The sequence below is a fragment of the Podarcis cretensis genome, assembly GCF_951804945.1.
Source record: "Podarcis cretensis genome assembly, chromosome: 1".
Lineage (NCBI taxonomy): Eukaryota > Metazoa > Chordata > Lepidosauria > Squamata > Lacertidae > Podarcis > Podarcis cretensis.
This window is the reverse complement of record NC_137170.1, coordinates 87,750,125-87,771,383: the sequence shown is the minus strand read 5'-3', so window position 1 is coordinate 87,771,383 and position 21,259 is coordinate 87,750,125. Positions and strand designations below refer to the sequence as shown.

Here is a 21,259-nt window from a genome sequence, read left to right as displayed (position 1 = left end):
TTTATTTTGTTTTTTTAAAAAATATCTTTAATTTAGCAGTGTGAGTTAAATTGGACTCATGGCATCCTTTTGAAAATGTATATCCTCTGGATCTTTCCGATGCACACTTCAGAAGACCCAAACAACTACTAGTGCCCTCTGTGCAGCAATAAATTGACCACTGACATTTCACTCTGAGCAGAATAAATCCATCTGAAGAAGATAGTTGTGTTGAGCAAGTTGAGACAGCAGCTACTCGAGCTTCAAATCCCGAAATGTGGAAGGTGCTGGGATGGCTTCTCCTCTATCCCAGAGCAATCTTTTTGTTCCTCTCAGTATCAAGCTCTATAGCACACTGCTTGGAGGATCCACCTTAGCAAGATAAAACCAACCAATGAGGCTGCTATTTACTGCAATAGTTTGCTTTAGGGGAAAACCACCAGGACAAGGAAATAAGTTCATTACAAAGCACTACATAGGAAGTTACCTTATACTGAGTCAGACCATTGGTCCATCTACCTCAGCACCGTTTATGGTGATTTGGCAGAGGTTCTTCAAGGTTTCAGCCATGAGTCTTTTCCACCTTATTTGGGAACCTGGGATTTTGAGCACGCAAAGCATATGCATATGCTCTACCACTGAGCTGAAGGGTGATATTTGGCCAGAAATGCAATGCCTTTTCCCTAGATCTCTTGAGTTCCACCAATTTACATTGAGCGATCCATGACATTTTGTGCAGAGTAGTACCCACCTAAGGTTCAAATACTGATGGGGCATGGGGGAAGGAGAGAACCAGCAATGCCTGTTAATACCAGGAAACAGAGATAGCTGTGTAGACCACATTGGAGGAGTGCTGAACACCTGTTTGCTCGTAATTACTCAAGTCAGGAAGGGTGGGTGGTGGTGGCAAGAGTATAAGGCGGCTCAGGGAGACGGCCAGCTGGGAGAATTCTTTAGGACACTCGAAGAGGCCTCTCCACTTTCACACTTCTACACAGCTAGCTCTTTTAGGTCATTCAATACAATCCTAGGAGTCAGGCTAGTTCACAGAAGATTGTCGCTATGAGATTTGAGAGGGACACATTAGGCACCAACCTCCTACAGAGCCCAAAGAAGGGACATGACACTCAGTTTTCAGTAGGAGACAGTGAAATAAAACCGGCTGCAGGGCTAGGACACATAGGCTGGTTCCTAAAAGAGGATTCAAAATGCAAGCCTTCATTTTTGTGTACCAGGCAAACAGGGAGAGAGGTTTTAACCAAGTTAAAATTGAACATATATTGAGGATGTTAGCAGTAGGAAGCCAACTCTCCCTCTACCCTTGTTTTATTACCTTACTAGAAACTGGCTTGCCCTCCTTTTGCTAATGCACTGCCTCACCAAGATCTCAGCACCTGCCCGGCTTAGCTTGCAAAAAGGGCATAAGAAATTAAAACAAAAATTCAACACTCAAGTCTCCTAAAGGATTAGACTGTCTTCTGTTGGCTTTTTGGAGAAAAGGCTGTTTTGCAATAGAGATTAGTGCAACACACCCTTCCCCTCTGTTTACAAAGTTTTGCAGGGAAGGTTGATAACTGTCAACTGATGAAGCTAGTAGCAAGGAACATATAGAGTATGAACTTGGAAGAAGCAAGCCGTCTCCACTTCTATCTCCCCAACCTCAGCGACATCCAAGCTGGCTAAGAGAAGAGCCAAGCTGGAGAGAAGTTATGATGAATCTGAAGGGGATGGAAATAACAAGCCAAGGGGAAAAGAAGCTTTAATTCAGGGGATCATGCCATAAAGGTCTCGCCAAGATAGATACCTGTGTTAATACAGCCAGTGAAGTAAGACAGAAATGCAAGGTAAGTCGCTGTCTGCAAGGCAGACTCTGAAATGATTTCTAGCAACTCATTCCCTGGCATGATGCAAGGAGCGCTGCTGCTTCTACTGCTAAGGCCCCAGGAGAAAGCACAACTACATCCAGTGTGCCTGGCTTGGCTTCCAACTCTCTGTTTCCCAGCTTTTCTGCTCTTAAGAGCTTAGTCACTGAGGTTACTTAGGATAAGCAAATGATAGATGTAGTAAGAAAGAGGTGCCCTGCTGCTTTGGTGTTGTGTGCTCTGGGGAATCTCACACCCCTCTGCAATGACTTGAACCACTTTAACAATAAATGCACACTGCATCTATATTCTAGATTACAGCTGCTGTATCCAGTTGTATCCAGGAGATTTCCAGGACTGTGTGATTCATAAATACTGCCCTGACCAATGGAGAAGCAATCTATTTGGAGAGATGCACTGTAGGAATGATGCCTTCCTTTTTCTGGCCATTTATATCACAAGTAGCCACCTAAGCACATCTCACCACCATAGTGAGAAATACAGGCATTTGGAATATCATTACTGCTACATGGAAAAAATAGAAGACTGCACAGTGATGCATCAGGGGACTTGCATGCCTCATGCTGTCCATAGCATCTGATTGTGTGTGTGTAAAATGAGACAAAAGGACTCCTATCCTTCATTAAACAGATATATTTCTTGCAGCCAAAGTTGTTGAGTTCACCCTCAAGGCTCAGAATTTAGCAGCTTCCTGCACGTGGTGTCCGAGTACAGGCAGGAAATGCTCCTAAGTGTCAAGGTATCAGGAGTCAAGTAGAGCAACAGATGCATCTATCAGTGCCCAGGGATCAGGACAGCAAATGGCCCTTGCTGGCTGTAAGTGCAAGTTCACCAACACATTCCGGACATAAGCACACAACTGAAAAGTGTACCCAAAACTGGGATCCAGTACCAGATTCAGATTAGGAGTAAAGTATAACAAGTGGAGAAAAGGCAGAATTCTCCAGCAGCAGGGAGAAGGCACTGACTGAGGATGCAGTACTTAAAGCAAAAATTATACAGCCAAGCACCACTTGGGCTAAATTATAGTCTTCTTTAGGGGTAAAGAACTGGAGAGTGTTCTAGGGTGTGTATGAATGCTAGGAGGATTAGCACAGATAACCACCTGACCCTAAACCAGAGAGGAACAAGAAGCAGCCACCTTAGCACACCTTTTTCTGAGTCCCAGCACATAGCTAAAACCGAAAGGAGATGCTCCTCCTGTCTTAAGAAACCACCACCAGTGCTTAAGCTACACATTTGTGGAGGGACTTCCGGGTTAGCGCCATCGTTTAATGGCGGATTCCCTCCGAGCTCCGGAGGGAATCGGCTCTGCAGGATCGGGTCTTGTCCGCGGCGGCGACGCGGAGACCCTTAAAAATCACAGGCGCGGATGCCTGTGAACCTGGTAACTCGGCGGGCACCATTTGCGCCCCCCAAACCGTGAAGGAGCCTTTTTAAAGGCTTCGGAACGGGGACGGGGTGCGGCGCGGTGCTGTGAGTTCTCTGCTCCTCCTGCGGCGATCTAAGGTCGAGAGGACCTTTTTAAAAGACTTTAACCCTCACGCTTTGACATTATAAGAAATTTTACCGGAGGATAAAAGATTAATTGTGGGAGCTGAAGTTTCACACACACCCCGGACCCGGGAGTGTCCCGCGAGAGAGCCTGCTGATGAAGTATTGAGGACTTTGACAGCTGTCAAATTGGCTGTCAGAAGGAAAAAGAGAACTTTGTTTCTGTTGCTTCTGCTGGTTATACTTGTTACAATTTGTTGAAAATAAGGAAGGACTGTTACAATAAATTGGCTATTGGACTTGAGCTGAAAAACATTAACAAACTAAAATCCCCCTAGAGGGGGTTTAGGACATTACAACAATGGCTGGAGATGGGAGACTTCAGACTGAATTGGAAAGAACATTTGTTCTCTTGAGAAAATTACAAGGGGAAATTGATGTTTTGGCTACAAGTGTTACAACTTTGGTCTCAGCAGCAAACAATGTTGTTGAAGTTGATAAGGACTTGGAGCATGGAGCTTATACAATTGAGCAAATAGGGAAACTTGAATGTTTTGAGAATATGGAAGAGGAGATATGTGCTGTTTCTGAAGAGAAGGAAGGAGGAGCTGTAACCTCCCAGATGTCAAATGAGAGCTGTAATTTGTGGTCTAACATGAAAGCAATAAAGGAGAATAACAAATTGAAGCGGAAAGCCTGGCCTGAATTGGTGAGCCTGAAACTGAGAGATACCCTTTTGTGGAGATCTGAAGACAGAAGGATTACAAATTTGATCAAGGCGGAAATTGGAGCTTTGGGGACATTTGGACTTGAAAGGAGTATGTCGGGGTACCTTATAGGTTCTCTTTTTAAGTATGGAGGGCTGGCTGGGAAAAACATGGATCCTGATGGGCCGAAGCCTTTCCGAAATCTGGGGTTTAACGTTAAGGACTATCAAAAAGGCCGGCAGAGAGGAACTGAAAGAGATTTAAAAGCCTTGGATGTGAGATCTCCAGGCTAGACAAGATACTGAATTGATAAACACTTGTTGGAGACGGTAACCGGGAAAGGGGTGGGTGGAGTCTGGGAATCCAAAGGGTATATAACTATAACTTGTTTTATTTTTATCCTGCTTTGTTACTTGTTTGGAACTGGGGAAAGCCGTGGAAGGGAAATTTTGGTCGACTTTAGGAAAAATGATGAAGAATGAGTAATGATGTTTAAGTATCTGATGTTTAAATTTGGATATAAGGATCTGCTGTATTGATAATTTAAATTGGAATACAAGAAGGGGAGGTGAGAGGAGGTCTGAGAAATAAGTTAACGGAAATAAGTAATGGTAATTGTATGTTTTAATTTTGTATTTTTGTATCTTTGTTATCTTTTTGTCTTTTTTCTTTTCTTTTTGTTTTTATATTAATTGTGAAAAACTTAATATATTTTTTTTAAAAAAGCTACACATTTGTGCTTTGGACCAGCACACTGCAAAATCTGCTTCTCCCGAGTAAAAAGTAAGTAGAAAATACCTTCCATAACTAAAGTCCATCAGGAAATCTGTACCCAGGAACTAAGTAAACATGGGTGTGTACCTAGATAATAAGAATATTCTTAGACTCCCCACCATCTCCCTCACTGTTTAAGCCTATTTCTCTTATGGCCATGCACCAGAGAGTTTATGAAAAAATCTGCCTGATTTACTGGTGTTAAGCCATTCTTAAGTTTGTTTTCCCATCTGTTCAGCTAATAAGGAATTTGTGTCATGTTGTGAATACATGGGTTATTATGTCAATTGCAAACATGCAATTGCCTCATGGTAGCAGCTCATTTCACAAATGGTCATTGAGGTTGTCAGTGTCTGGCGAAACCTAGTATGTCGGCACTTAACAGCGAGAGGCACTTATGGCTCAAGTGGTGACGATCATGGCAAGGTCAATAAACTATAAGGAACTCACACTAAAAGTTAAATAGGTTTTCCAAGCTTCTGTGTTTAGCAACTTCCTTTGTCATAAAAAAAAACTATAAACAGAGCATTTGTCCCTTTTAACCAAGTTAAACATCTCCTCTTCGACCCAATTCCCTTTCCAAAAAAATAGTTCTACGTGGGCGTCCTGGACGAAAGGTCCTCCCATCCTTCCATGCTGGCTCTCCTAGCTTCTGTTGAGGTAGGTCACGTACGCCCCCTCCTGAGACCATAAGGAAGGGGAAGTTGGCCACTCACTCAGTCCCCCGTCACTTCACTAGGCTTGAGTTGCTGAGGGTCCGAGGGATTGTGGGTTTCTTGAGACTTCCAGCTGTGTATTTAATCTGAGGTAAGCTTTGAGTGCAGGGGTTTGGCTCAGAGCTTCGGACTGGCTCCTCCCCATCTCGCTGGATAAGGATTTTGCTGTTGGGAAGAAGACAGAACCTGAGAGAGAGGCAGATCTGTCTTGCAGCACAGAATAGAGCACACACAGAGAGAACCACTTCCATAGCATATCATTTTCACCCATCTGAAGGAAACGGCAGTCTTTCTATTACTACTGTGTCATCCCTGTATTTGATGGGAAAGAAGGATTTAGGGCTTATGGCTCACCACTGCCTAGGCCTGATTACCACAATGTGCTGTACCTCAGGCTGCCTTGAAAACAGTCTAGAAACTTCAGCTGCTCCAAAACAGGGCAGCGAGATTGTTAACAGGAAGTGGCTGAAAAATTAAATCATGCCTGTGCTTTGTTATCTACACTGGCTTCTAATCTATTCCAGGGGATAATTCAAAGTGCAAGTATTAACTTTTCAAGCCCTAAAACAGAGATGGAGAATCTGTGACCCTCCAGATGTTCTGGGACTAGAACGCCAATCATCCCTGACCATGGGCCATGCTGGCTAGAATGAGACGAAGGCCAACAACTTCTGGAAGGCTGCAGGTTCTCCATTCCTGCCCTAAATAACCTGGGGCTAGGTTATCTGAAGGACATGGGTGGCGCTGTGGGTTAAACCACAGAGCCTAGGACTTGCCGATCAGAAGGTCGGCGGTTCGAATCCCTGTGACGGGGTGAGCTCCCATTGCTCGGTTCCTGCTCCTGCCAACCCAGCAGTTCGAAAGCACATCGAAGTGCAAGTAGATAAATAGGTACCGCTCCAGTGGGAAGGTAAACGGCATTTCCGTGCGCTGCTCTGGTTCACCAGAAGTGGCTTAGTCATGCTGGCCACATGACCCGGAAGCTGTCTGCGGACAAATGGTGGCTCCCTGGGCCAATAAAGCGAGATGAGCACCGCAACCCCAGAGTCTGTCACGACTGGACCCAATGGTCAGGGGTCCCTTTACCTTTACCTTTACCTTTACCTTTAGGTTATCTGAAGGACTATCTCCTCCCATATATATAGCCCAACCTGAAAATCATCTTTAAAAGTCCACCCCTGCCAAGTGAGGTGAGGTGAGGCCGACTTTTCAGTAGCCATAGGTCAAGGCCTTTTATTCAGCTAGGCTTTCCTACTTAAAAACATGGTCAAAAGTTTTTTTTAGACATTTGGTACTACTGGTTCATCTGTTGCTGGTTTTATTTTATTTTATTTAGCTTTGTTTGTGATTTTGTGTTCATGTTGTTTTTACATTTTACATGTTTTTTTAATGTACACTGCCCAGAATACTTAGTGTTACAGGTTAGTATAAAAATGCTACAAATACTTATTTATGTCAGATATATACCGAAGTAAAAATAAGAAAGGCTAAGACAACGGCCTGGTTTGAACTTAACACGAAATCCTAGCTTGTAGCTACATGATTGAAGCTGCCTGACCATACATGGGCTCAGGGCTACTCATGGAAAATTAAGATTGGCACTGTATCCAGCCTCCATGATTTTTTTAAAAGAAGGAGTTGCAAGTCAGAATGGCAGAAGTGTCTCACAGCCACTGCAGAGTGCCTCAGTGGGCACCACACTGAAAAAGCCCAGTTGAAACTAACTATAGTTTGCCCTTACTGGATATAATGATTAACCACAGTTAGTTTAAACCCAGAAGCAGATGCTTCTAATTTAATCCTCTGGCACATCCTAACAGGGGCAGAAAGTAGCACATAAACAGTTAAGATCACGCTTGTCAAAAGGGTAATATATCAGGGGAGGGAAGTAAGGAATGTAAAGGTGGCATATAAGTAACAAAGAAGAGTTTCCTTTTACTCCATGTATTCATGAGAAGGTTAACATGCATTAAAATATATTAACCATGGCTACAATCCTACACACAACCACCAGGGAATAAATCCCATTGAATGCAGTGGGGATTACTTGCAAAGAATTGTACTATAAGGGAACGGATGAAAAATCATGGACAAACCCCAACTGGAAATGTATTGCAATCTCACCTGGTTCTGCCTAATTCCATCTTGCTCAAGCCATTCACAGGGAGTTCATTCTTCATATAGAGGTGGGATCTTGGAATTGACCACTGAAGTTGAGAGAGTGCAGAGTTAGACAGCTAGTGAATGTTCCTTTCTTAGCTCCCAGCATACCTCAAACTTAGTGAAGCAAAGAGAAGGTGCTTCAGGCAGTAAGACAACCACCAATATAGAGCCACTTGATTAGTAACAAGTAGTTCTGATGGGCACCCTCATGAAAAAGCAGAACATATCTAAGGTATGAGGAAAGGCAAAGAGGGCCCACCCTTACCATCACTGTGGATTCTGTCACCACTCCATTATGAAAGCCTTTGTGACACCAGTTTCTGAGCAGATCCACCCCTGCAGAAAGGAACACCACAGAACGAATGCTAGTTCACATGTGAAATTTTGAGGGCTATTACTAAGCAACTGCCCTGGATGTAAGAAGGCAGTGGGTACAAGTAATGCAGGCCCTTGATACTGAGCAACCCAAACACACACACACACACACAGGTTTAAAAATCAAGCTGCAATGGTATGATGCTCATTTGAAGATGTTGAACTTCCTGGTCTATTCTATGGAATTATCTGGATACACTCAAGAGAAGCAGGTAACACTGATGAACAGGAAGGCTCTGGGTGAGGGTGTGGGCTTAAAGATAGCCAATAGAAACCAATGAAAGGACAAAGGGGTGGGCAAGAATAAAGAAAGACTTCTCCCCTAACGCCAAAGATGTGGCTGCAAGGTGTGGGGAGTGGGGAAGATGACAGAAATGACCCAGCAAGAAGCAACACTCAAACCACACTAGCAACCTGTAAGGATGACAGATAATAATGCTATGTGAAAGAGCACAGACAGCTCTGGGTTAGAAAGCAAGGTATGCAGTCTACTTATAAAGGGCTGGATCAAACAACTAACTGCTTATCCTAGAAGGGAGCTTGCAAGAAGGAGGTGATGGGAACTTTTTTACCTTTGACCTTATTCACGAAATATTTCAGCTCCCACTGGGAAGTAAGGATGTTGTAGTATCGCGGCTGCTCAAAGAAACGTAGGTAGTTCATGGAGAAGCGCGAGGGGAAAACTCGCTCAAACTGTCCACGTCGAGCGAATTCATCCTCTGTCTCTACTAGGACACGTACATCATCTGGTGTTAGAACATCTAGGATGGTGGAATAGAACTCCTGCAGCCAAGAGGGACAGGGAAACACCTTGGTTTTCCAGGAGGTAACTGCACAAGTCTACATGCATGCCACTTTCAGTTCTCTAAAACCACTATGATTGCCACTCTAGGATGGTGGCCGCGCAACACATATTCCCCTCCCACTGTGACAGCAGTGGAAAGACAGAAGAGAGATATTCAAATAGGAATTTGGGGGGGGGGGGGTGAAGAAGAAAAGGCAGGGTTCTTGGTTATGGTTCCCAAATGCTTCTTGTACCCTTTGAACAAACTAAACCAAAAAGCATGTGCGTAAGTAAGAAATGGGAAATCTTACTGCTTCAAGGCACACCCAATATAACAATGGCAACCAGTGGCTATGGCCTATTGGGTCTTAACTATACAGTGGTACCTCGGGTTAAGTACTTAATTCATTCCGGAGGTCCGTTCTTAACCTGAAACTGTTCTTAACCTGAAGCACCACTTTAGCTAATGGGGCCTCCTGCTGCTGCCGGAGCACGATTTCTGTTCTTATTCTGAAGCAAAGTTCTTAACCTGAAGCACTATTTCTGGGTTAGCGGAGTGTGTAACCTGAAGCGTATGTAACCCCGGGTACCACTGTAGTTTGTAACATTTTCTTAAGCTATGCTGTGTGTTTGATGGGCTTAAGGTTTGACACTAGCCTTGCTCTGAATACAGTTGAAATACAGCTCTTTATAACTTCCACACTTAGCCAAATCATATCCTATATGTCAAATACAACCTCCTTCAAATACCAGTCCTTCTGTGAATAAACAAGCACCTCCTCCTTGTGTGTGGATGCATCTTACCTGCATCTGACACATTTACTGTCAGAAAAAGTGCTTGGTTGAACTCTTAAGCACTCCCCAAGCCAAGCAATTGTAATAATCACCCGCTATTACGAGTCAATATTTCAGTGTAGCTACCTCTATGCTTTGCAACTCCTTGTCTAGTAATATTAGGCACCCTTACACCCCTGCTAAAAACTTTTTTTTATTTTAGCAAGCCTAGCGAGAAACATAATTTAGTTATGTATACTTGTTTGATGAAATTATATTGCTTTATGCACACTACTTATGGTTTCATTTAATTAAACAGTTAATGAAATGATTCAAAGAAGAGCGGAGAACTCCAGCCCAAACATGCATGAAATCTCAGAATGAGGGCAGAGTATTTGGGGAAGGCATGTTCTCGCCTACCTGATCAGGCACTTTTGAGGTCAGATAAAAAGCTCTTTTCGTTTTCTCAGAAGTGAACAGCTCCAGAGATGACTTACTCTTCTCCTTTGCGACACTATTCAAGCTGGGCACAGCAATAATTAAAGTTAGTACACAGAGAGTTAGTCAGTGCCCTCAATTCAGCCACCTATAGCCAGAACCATAAGCAATACTCTGTTAAGCCAAAAGAAACGAAAAAAGCCTCAAACGATCCATGGAGTCATAGATCAAGGATGGGGAACCTTAGGCATGGGGGCAGCGTGCAACCCTCCAGCCCCTCCATCTGGGCCCCAGGACTCTTCCCAGGCCATGCTCCCTTCCCCAGGCCCCATCCCTCACCAGCCTGCTTCATGCTTTCCTCAACCTGGTGTCCTCCAGGTGTTTGCCGCTATCCCTGACAGCTATTGTGGCTGAACTGAGTTGAGGAGCAATACACAATTCCAGCTACTGAAGCCTAGTATTCCTGGCAATATTTCTGAGATCAATCACCACCACTGCTCAGCTTCCAAAGTTGCACAAGGTATTGCCCGGGTATTTTCAAGCCCATCTTGCAATTACATGGACCAGAAACTTGCTTTAAAAATAACAAAAGCAGAGATTCTTTGGATGCTTAATTCAGTTTCTGTACCAATAGCGTGACTGAATAAAATGCATAGTCTTATATACAGGCTACAGCTATGCTTCTGTGCTACAGCCACACATACTATTGCCACAACAACTTTTCATCTCAGTCTTTCCAACTCAGGCCTCCTCACTCCCCAACTGAACAAGAACAATGCAAAAGATGAGATGCCCAGTAAAACTGAGTTTGATCTCTAACCTAGTTGTGGAGCTGCTGGCACTTCCAGAGGGTGAAGCCACATCATCTGTGCTTGGCAACAGAAAACCAGCCAAATTAAGGGCATCTCTGACCATTTGACCCTTGATGCTCACATCCAGAGGAGAGTTTGAATGAAGGCTGCAGAGAGAACAAAACCTGGATTGGAGAAGCCCATCTTCATGTCTTTGGCCCTAGCTTTTGGCATTTTAGATAGCTGTTAAGTTTGATTTCCAAAAGAGAGAAAGGAGGAACTCGATCTCCAAGGCAAGACAATCTCTCTCTCTTTTAGTATCCCCTCCCCCACCACACCCACATGCATACACAATACACAGACATACCTACCAATCAGAGACACACTGTGTGATAGAGTTCAATGTAAGTGTTGCCTCCCTCACATTAAGAGATGGAAGCCATCAGCACATGAAGTAAGGCACTGGCAAAACAGACTGCATGCATCTGTGCATATAGGCCTAGCATGCATCTGTGGGACAAACTGGAGGTAAAGGGTGTTCTTGAAATTGTAGTGAAATGCACCAAGTCAGAGCTCAAGCTGAAGGGTCCACCATGCACAACTTACCTGGGGGAAATATTGACTTCCAGAATCCATGGCTTAAGGTTCTCATCCAGCATGATATCAAACCCAAACAGCTCATGGCAGCAGTAAGGGCGTCTCACATACATCTTCACGAGATTGATTATGTAGGGCTCTGATCTAGAAAATGAAACAGGTGCTGGGTTGTTCCTGAGCAGCAAAACTAGCAGCAGGACTTCCCAGCCTCTTATGCATCACTCTAGCCAGGTATATGGTACAAGCATGCCACCAAAACAGGGCTTCAGCAATAGCTTCCCCACATGGCTCAGATGAGAGCCTGATGAAGACAGCACATGACCCTTCCTTGCTTCAGATGATTAAGATCCAAACAAGATACTTTTGGGGCCAAGGAACAATCAACAACCTTCGAGAAACAATACAGGAGGAGACTCTGATTCCAGAAGCACAAATCAGCAAGAAAGAAGCAAAGATGCACACTTGCTCAAAATATCTGCAAACATCGGTACATATCTCTGGCTAATGGATAAGACGACCCGTCAAAAAGAGGTCCTCCTGAAAGCAAAGGGCTGGGGGGAAGACAACTAGAGCCTGAGACTTACGCAATGATGGTTTTGACAACAATGTCTTTGATCTTTTCCCAGATGGCTTCACTGTCAACTCCTTTCTGGGCCAAATAACTCCAAAGTGCCTTCAGTGCCCTGTGGAGACAGAACAGAGCATGCAAGTGCATTAGGGTTGCCCCAGATAGTGTTATTAACTCCTCTCCCCCCATCTCTGAAGGAAAAAGGCAACATGAACCCAGAACCAACCATGCTTTTAATGTAATTTTATATAAACCACTTATGAGACCTTTCTTTTTTGATTAAGTGGTCTATTTTGTTTAATAAATGAAAATAAAGTCTCTTTCCTATGGAAACAGTAGGGCCACATCTGGGCTACTCAGGACTAGAGAGGTAAGACAACATAAGCCAGTCAAGAACATAACACATACAAAAGGATTCTCGTTCCTGCTCATCAATACTCACCACTTGTGACCCTGACATGCAGTTTCATCTGTATTAGCCTTGTATTCAATATTCTTCTTGTTGATACTGTAATTAGTCAAGTGCATGTACTTGTTGTTGAGGCTCTTCACAGAGGGGGAATATCTGAGGTGAAGGAAGAATAAAAGTTTACATTAAGTAAGGAGACATCACTCATCAAAATGAAATGGCAAGAAGAGGGAGGGATGCTAGCAGTGTGGGAGATAAAAGACAGAGGCACACACACCAATCTTTAAGTATCTCCTCTAAGCTCCAGCCTAGTGTGTGAGAGAGAGAATGAAAATGAATGTGTGTGCTCCACAGAGATATGACTGGTTTAACAATTCAAATTGTTAATCATCAAGGGTTGCTCTGACTTGAGTTATTCACCAACTTTGTCAGTTAACTAAACATCCAGATGCTTAGGAATTTGAAGTAATTATAATCTGTCTTATTATTTTAACTTTTGTATGTTTTAAAGTACAGCTGTAATTTTTTTCTTGATTTTCTTGTTTTATCTTTTTGTAAACCTCTTTGAGGGTTTTTTTAACAATCAAGCAGTGTATAAGTTTTATGAATAAAATAAAATAAAATAAATCATTTAATAATTGGCTATTTTAAAAGCACACAGACTCAGCTACACAGTGAAAGCAAATAATTGGTTCTCAATAGTCACTGCTTAAACCAAAAGGATGTGCACAGGCTATAATACAAATGACACCTGAAACCAATAGTTAGTCTACTGTTTCCAGAAAACATATTTAATCTGCTATTCATGAATCTCAGCTGGTCTTCTGACAAGCAGTCAACCCAACCCTCTTTCTGAGGTTACCAATTCATAGGAAACCTACTTGCAGCTGGCAAAACGAACAAGTCCATCTTTGAACAAGTAAACCCGAAGTGGATCATAGCATGTGACGTAAACATAAATCCTCAAGTCGAACTTGCTTCCACCAATGAGGTAGGGTTTATGTAAGTACCTGCAACAGAAAGACAGGTGAGCATACAGGAACCACATCATAGAGTAGCCCTGAGATTTAGTCTCAATAAGTTCAGGACATTGTCACCAGTAGAGAGGCTTGATGGAGATCTAAGGGGTTTGGGAGACTGCTGATGAAATGCCAGCTTTCTCAACAAATGGTACTCCTTGCCACAGCAAAAGGTCTCCTTTAGCCATATTTCTGAACCCATGTCAATATCGTAACAATTCCACAATTGCTCTACTCTTTAGCTGGAAGCAGAAGCAAAACAAACAAACCCCACAGAACAATGTAAAGTTTTACAACAGCAGAAAGCATAATCAGAAACAAGTTGGTTCTTTGATACCTTAAGATATTAAAGCCAATCTTTTGTTAGCAGGGTGGGGAAAGACCGACAGGGCAGGGGGACTTGCTTACCTTTGCACCAGCAGTGGCCTGCGCTTGGGCAGCTGGCTCCACTTATGGATGACCTGAATGCCGATGCCTCTAGCTGATGCTGGCTAAAGTGAGTGAAAGACAGAGAGCGATGTTCACATTGCATCCATTTGCTGCTATCCTACAATTCAAAGCTGGAACATTCGATTATAGTCTGGGAAGGTGGGGTACATGAAAGGAATTTGTTTTAATACTATCAGTCTTAAGACAAGCCTCCAAAGAAGCAGCCTCACAAAAATCTCAATGTAATTTTAAGTTCAGCAGTATGTTAAAATCAATTGCTGTGGCAGCTTTTTCAAAGACTGAGCATGTCAGCAAAGGCTTTTTAAGTCAATAAAAGCTTTGTATATTCACAAGTTGGTGTATAGCAGCTTTGAGTTCCTTGCTGTCACTGACTGATAAGCTAATTCCCTAGAAGTTTCAAAAACACGCCTGGCTGTAGTCATGCAGTACAGTACAGACTGTGGCACCTGTCGAGTCTGAGAATATCTAGGGTTTTGAAAATACTTTAGTCCTCATGAAAAGGGGGGGGCGCCTTTCTCTCTCTTTAGGAAATGTTTGAGGCTCCTAGGAACAGACGGAGGCACCCCCTGCATGTCTCCCAGTCTTCTCTCCTCGTTTACATGTTTAAGGGTGCCTCTTTTCACCTAAAACATTCAATGCACAAACACCTCAGATTCAATGACATGGGGAAATGCAAATGTGATGCACTTTTATTCACAACCTTTACGAGGTTGCAAAGAATAAAAACCCAGAATATTTTAAAACAATACACCAGGGAGGATTACTCCTGTCCTTCCCAATATCAAGGAAATGAATGAAGAAGATGATGACAGGTGGGTTTTCAGACTGGTGCAAGTCCTACTTGCAGTAAAAGGGAGACTGACAGCCAAAGGGACTATTGGGCTAAAGCTATGATATAGTCAAGAGGGAACCAGAATAAACAAGTAGAAACTGTCCATCTATGAGAAGAGAATATGCATTGTTGCTTTAGAGGAAGGTGGGGGGTGTAGTTTACATTACCATTAATTATTGTTAACTGCACTTCAGTACCATCTAATTACTTAAGTTCTCTGAGTGGTTTACAGAGATTAAAACCATGAAACGAAATACCTAAAATCTAAAGCAGAATAAAAACCACACAATACAAAAACAGAACAGAGCTCATGCCAAAGGCAGTCTGTCCCAACACAAGTCCTAAAGCCTGATGAAATGCATCAAAAAAAATCAGATTCATCCAAGAAAACCTGAAACTGGCAAGGCAAGGGAAAGAATGGCTATACCATGGCAGAAGACACACAAAGGACACACCCCTATCTCTATACAGGTCGAACCATATCTGTGCCCTCCCTCACCGGCTTCACAATCCATTTCTGTCGGCTCCCACAATCTTCCCAAGCCTTTCTGAGCAGCTTGATATCCTGAGGAAGGATGAAGGACTGGGGCAGAAAGTTGAACTCCTTCTTCCCAAAGCGCAACTGCAGTTTGGACACATTTCTCCACAGACGGTCCTTCCGACCAATTTGGAATGAGCCAGGAAAATGATTCAACTGCAGGAGGGAAAGGAAGAGACAAGAAAGGAGAAATGAGGTTTCCTGCTGTATCCTAGCTGGTAAAAAGGTAAGATAAAGGTTCAACAGGGGGGTACCTTCTCCTCCAAACTCAGGGATAGCTGCAATAACCTAGATTGTCCATACAACCCCCACCCCAAAAGCCCCTGGGCTGGTACTCCCAACAGGTAGTTCCCATGAAGGAAGCATGCCAGCATTGAAGTTTCTACCATATAGTGTCTTGCAAACCTAGGCTGCCTCCTTCAGAGGCACAGCCACCAAGAGAACATTAAGGGACTAGGGGAAAGAGAACATTGCAGCAGAAAACAGGAAAGTATCAGCTACATGCAGCGCTCAGATGGAGAAAAAGGCAGAAAAGGCCAGAGTGAAATGCATCTCATGCCCTTTCCCCACATTGTATTATATTCTTTAATATGTCCTTTTGTAGTCATGACCATATCTCATACCTTCTGATGTTCTCTGATAACTCTGAACCCCGGAGATTTCATGTGATGGCCCCAGCAGCCCAGCCAGTCATTGTTTCCTGTGGGCAATAGGGCAGTTCACAGACTATTCTCTGAACATCACATTGATATATATATTCTGTTTATGCTCAAGAACTGCAACAGTCTCAGGCATATAAGAATTTCAGTTTGGAAAATATGAATTGGAAATAATTTTCCTGCCTTATCCATGTTTCCCCTTCCACATGAACCAAGAGTGGCCTCATACGAGCAGCCACAATAAACCCTATTGAGAACTGTACACAACTCTAAAAAGATTGTAGCATCAGCATCACAGGGTATACTGTGACATCAAAGCCTATCCAATTACAGGTGAGCAGGCAGGAGATGTCAAATTAAAGCCCCCCCTATCTATCTAAGTCTCCTCTTATTGGAAGAGTAGGGGGTGAAGGATTGCTGCATTTATCAAACAGCCTACTGGAAAGAGCAGCTACAGCTCTGCATTACAAGACACAGATCATCAGATGTATAAGCAAACTCTACGAGAATTGCTAGGACATGGAGTTTTATTCCATGTCTTGAACATTCTTCCCCAGTTTGTAAGTACAGACCATGCTGCAGCTCTTGCAGTTCTGCAGTAAACATTAGCACTTTGTGGTCAGTATCCATCTGGACAAGAGCTGCCCAAGGGCATACACATAGGCAGAAGTGCCATGAAGCTTGCCCAAGACTTAAGAGGGAAGCAGCAGAAGAGCCACAATTAGATCTGCAGCTTCATGATTTGCAGCATCTTTCAGAGTCCTCCATGCAAGGGAGGTGCATTAGAGTAATCAATTCTATGGGAGCTTTCTTTGCTCTGCTACTGAAGATCTGCGTCTGAAAGTGGAACAGTTCATTTCCAAACATTAGCACTATTCCAAGATAAAGCTGTGAGTCTGGGTGTATTTAAGGCAGGAGGCAACATGCACCCACAGACCATTCCCACAATACAACTCACTCTTGCTGATTTTGAAGTGGGACCTGGAGATTGTTGCCTTTACAATGTTGGGAGTCACTGTGCTCATCTTCCATCGTAGCAGCTTCCTCTGTTCCCAAGGGAGCTTCTCCACTAGGAAAGAAATCCTAAGGTTAGAAGGGAAACCCAACCACGGGAGCATCTCCTTTGGCTGAGGACATCAATTTGTCATGAAGTGCTAGAAGGGTAAGATTTTTATTCAATGAATTTCAACAGAATCAGATCACCAAGTGAAAGAAAACCATTGGCAAAAGCTCTGTCACTTGTCCATAGAACAGTGGTTCTCAATCTGAGAAGCACAACACACCTGAAGGAATGTGCAAAGTTTCTGGGAGGAACAGGATTTTGAGGCAGGTGGGACTTCCCTCCTCTCATCAGTGAATAAATGGATAGGCTGAATGCCCTCTAACAGAGGATCCTAATTTATTTTGGGGACAGGGGTGCAGCTGTTCCCCTACTTGCCGAATCATGCCAGTCTGATCTGGGAAGAGCTGCTGCCTTGATCTCAATGCTATGCAATGGGACAGGTGGCTAGTCCTGAACTGGGGAGGGGGAAGGCAAAAGTTTAAAAGGAAGATAGCGAAACTAAGGTCAAGAAGTTTGAGGAATTATGCTATATATAGCAAGAAGCATGCCGAGTCGGTCTATGTGCACATCCCAACAGCTTAAGACCAGCTTTAATTCTTCAAAGACCAAAGGTTGTTGTGGTGCTGTGATAATGCCTGCTCTCCACTATGAAAGCACCCAGGCCAGAGCAAAATACGACATATGGGACCATCTCTGCTACAAGGGAATCTGGATGTCCACTAACCCCATCATAGGGCAGGGCAGGAAAGATACACGCTCCACCTATGGTGGGATTAAGATTGAGGGTCAAAGTGAATGCCCATCAAATATTATGCTGTACCTTCCAGCATCTCAACTGCTGTTTCAGCCATTTCAGTTCTGAACCTCTTTGCTGGTGATGTCAAAATCCTACAGCTCCACAGATATAAATCTAGATTTAAGGTTTTCTCTTCACATCACCTGGAGACCTTAGTAAATCCATTGGAAAGGCATCATTACACCACATACTTAAATGACATGACCACATGCATCCCACCATCACCTCCCCACCCTAGAATCTCTCATTTTAAGCTCCGACTCCACTCCACCACTATAGTACACTAGGGTTTTCTGGCATTGCCTGTTTCATATAATGAATTCAGATCCACCTTACCTCTCTCATCCCGGGTACCAAAATATATGGTGGGAGGCACATTGGGGAACAGGCTGCATGTAAGAGCTGGCTTGAGAATTCGTTCTTGGCCCTCTAGTGTAGGCACCAATCCCTCAACGCAATTCCTAGGAAAAGAATACCAGGCACAGTTGGAGAAGTGAGCGGCACAACACTTTCTCTGGGACATCCGTTTCCACCATATGCCATTCAGTTTAATTCCTGAGGCTCTTGACCAACACATTGACTGAGAAAGTGAGGTTTGCTTTGGCTGAGAAACACCAACCCAGAATGAAAACTAAGCTGCCTTTCAGCCTGACTGCTTAGCATCTCTGTTTCTCTTTGCAAATGGGCACAGCCAGCAAGTGCAAGCCAAGTGATTTCACCAAGGCAAACAGATCAGGGTCTCCAGGTGGCCATCCCATGGGATTATCCAAGAACAAAAGGATCCAGTGCATTACAGACAGAACATTCCTAAAACGAACCTGGATATAATAGCTACAGAACCATTGGGGGATAATCCGGATGAAGAGGAGCCATCTGATTCACCTAAAGAAAAAAGGCAAAAATAGTTTAATGAGTGAAAAATCTTGGCTACACTCCATGAGCATCCTGAAGAAATTCAACCTCTTTGAGACATTCTCTCAGATAGCTGAACTTAATCCACAAGCAACTGTTACGTGACTGGAAAAATGTTTAAATAACAAACCACCTCTCTTGCCCCTACTCATGAGAAGTGTTTACGTAATTTCAGAGTTTTCCCAACAGCAAAGGAGCCGCTTACTGATAAGTGCCCCCGTGCAGCTACATTTAAAGGGCACCATAGTTTCTGCACAATGACCTCAAATCAGATCCTGGATCTTGACAATGAGGATATCCATTATTTGCCTGCTCTTCCACACAGCCATCAATTTACTTATTTGTACACTGTAATAAAGGACCCCATGCCAAGGTTACAAGAGGATAGAATATCATTCCCTATGTCACTCCCCGTAAGTTAAAGTTTGCCTTCTATTTACAAAAGGATATCATAAGAGTGTTGAACCACAGTGCAATATACTAAAGCAATAAAATGGTTGAACTAAAACACAGCTGAAAATGTCAGGCTGCTACATCACAATGTTAGCAAGAACTACAGTAATCACCCTAAGTGCAGCTTTCTTCCAAACTCTCATGCAAGAAGATTAGGTATGGGGGACAGAATGGGTCAATACTGAGGGTGAGTAGCATTGTCCCAAACCGTAGCAAGACAGCAACAATTATAATAAATCCACACACAAGTATTTACTGGGTTTGATCAGAACATTCCTAGCAGGAATATTGAAGATGAAGTTCTGTAGTTAAGATCTGCTAGCTGAGGGGCAATGGGATTTGACAAAAGCTGTATCATGCCTGCAGAATTCAAGATATGCCACCACCATGACAGATTTGTTGGTGGAACAGCTAAACTGGGGCACAGCTGTAAGCATCACACATATTTGTAGGTTAGGCTCTCCCTTCTTAGACTGAGTAGTAGTAGTAGTAGTAGTAGTAACAACAAATTATTTTATTTATACTCCACCCTTCTGGCTGGGTTGCATAGGATACAGAAGCCCTTCCAGCAGCAGTGAATTAGTATTGCTCTGCCTCAGCACTGAATGCTATTACTGCTGTTTATGATCTAGAAATATTGTCAGGCCTTGTACATTCAATGGTAAAATTATCTCACTCTGAACTGTTTCAAGACAGTAGATTTAAAAAGTTTGTCTCTGGGTAACCAGAAAACAATTAACTGAATGCTTGATCATAGAATCATAGAGTTGGAAGAGACCACAAGGGCCATCAAATCCAACCCCCTGCCAAGCAGGAAACACCATCAGAGCACTCCTGACATATGGTTGTCAAGCCTCTGCTTAAAGACCTCCAAAGAAGGAGACTCCACCACACTCCTTGGCAGCAAATTCCACTGTCGAACAGCTCTTACTGTCAGGAAGTTCTTCTTAATGTTTAGGTGGAATCTTCTTTCTTGTAGTTTGGAACCATTGCTCCGTGTCCGTGATAAAATGCACCAGTAAAATGTAAATGGATATCAGACTGTTGCTTTGCATACAATAGCAGTTCACTAAATATCACTCAAAACAAGTTTTACAAGTGTAGAAAGTGCATAGGCTGAAGGTGCCCACAAGGCAAATTATAGTATTCAAGCTAGCAATTTTATTTTTTGCAATACAGTTCTTTCTCTCTTGATATTATAGAGTGATTTGCAATATATCCATGCCCTAATAGTAAGCATGGACAACTGTAGTAGGAATCGTTTTCGCTTTTGACTAGTTCAAGATGTTTTGTAATGACAGTAATTAGTATATTTGTATTAACAGAATAATCAGTGTATGAAAACCCTTCTCTGTTTTATGTGTGGTGAATAGGCTTGTTTGTACTTTGAAGAGAGGAAATAAATGTGACTGCTGACCTTCCCCATCCTCCTCTTCGCCCTCCTCATCCTGACTGCAGGCATCTTCCAAGCCGTCCGGGAGCTCTTCCTCTACATCTTCCACCTCCGCTTGGTCCAGCAGGGGGAGGTTGACTGCAGCTCTACAACACAAAGGGTTACAGCCCTAAAGTGAAGCTCTGTAACTCCTCTCAGTTAGCAAAGCAAAAAGATCTCTACACCCAACAACAGACCAAGAGATCACAGACAAGGCAAGATATCCCAAATAACTATCATAAACATTAACCCATGTTAGTGATAGAAGTGGTGTGGAGAGAAAGGGCTCTGGCATGGTGCCCCTGCTGGACCAAGTGGCAAATTTTGGACTTGACTTGTGGCATACTTGTCAAAACAACGGGCTACCAGAGGTAAAGCAGAATTATCATCTGATTTGAGAGACGTTTTGGAGACAGTGAAGGCTGCAAAACCATCCAAGGCGTATCAAACACCGATTGATGACCAAGCTTAAATATGCTTACATCACAGGAACACCTTGCTATAAGTTCTTTAGCATGTTCTACTATATCAAACACAGTCCTTATCATAAGAAAAGGGTGATTAACCTTCAGATGCTGTTGGACTCCCACACCCATCAGCCCCAGTCAGCTAGGCCTGAGCGACATATCAATATATTGCCCAGGGCCAGTATG

The 21,259-nt window shown here is 43.2% G+C and overlaps 1 protein-coding gene across 6 annotated transcripts in view; it reads right to left on the bottom strand.

Moving 5' to 3' along the window:
- Positions 1-21,259, bottom strand: part of TTLL4 (tubulin tyrosine ligase like 4) — a 28,664-nt gene continuing 7,405 nt past the window's right edge. For 2 of the 6 annotated variants that reach the window (XM_079971260.1, XM_079971261.1), the window contains 17 exons: positions 20,592-20,713; positions 18,628-18,691; positions 18,146-18,270; positions 16,909-17,019; positions 15,915-15,991; positions 15,253-15,447; positions 13,880-13,962; positions 13,334-13,462; positions 12,486-12,608; positions 12,060-12,158; positions 11,485-11,619; positions 10,908-11,045; positions 10,070-10,172; positions 8,664-8,874; positions 7,982-8,052; positions 7,678-7,760; positions 5,301-5,718 (listed from right to left, as the gene is read on the bottom strand). In XM_079971260.1, the coding sequence (XP_079827386.1) occupies positions 5,565-5,718; positions 7,678-7,760; positions 7,982-8,052; positions 8,664-8,874; positions 10,070-10,172; positions 10,908-11,045; positions 11,485-11,619; positions 12,060-12,158; positions 12,486-12,608; positions 13,334-13,462; positions 13,880-13,962; positions 15,253-15,447; positions 15,915-15,991; positions 16,909-17,019; positions 18,146-18,270; positions 18,628-18,691; positions 20,592-20,713 (2,023 nt within the window). In that variant the 3' untranslated portion in view covers positions 5,301-5,564. Of the gene's footprint in view, positions 352-1,312; positions 1,698-1,721; positions 3,067-4,793; positions 5,719-7,677; positions 7,761-7,981; positions 8,053-8,663; positions 8,875-10,069; positions 10,173-10,907; positions 11,046-11,484; positions 11,620-12,059; positions 12,159-12,485; positions 12,609-13,333; positions 13,463-13,879; positions 13,963-15,252; positions 15,448-15,914; positions 15,992-16,908; positions 17,020-18,145; positions 18,271-18,627; positions 18,692-20,591; positions 20,714-21,259 lie in introns of those variants that run through there. The other 4 variants (XR_013837499.1, XM_079971262.1, XR_013837500.1 and 1 more) reach the window with 4 other exon arrangements.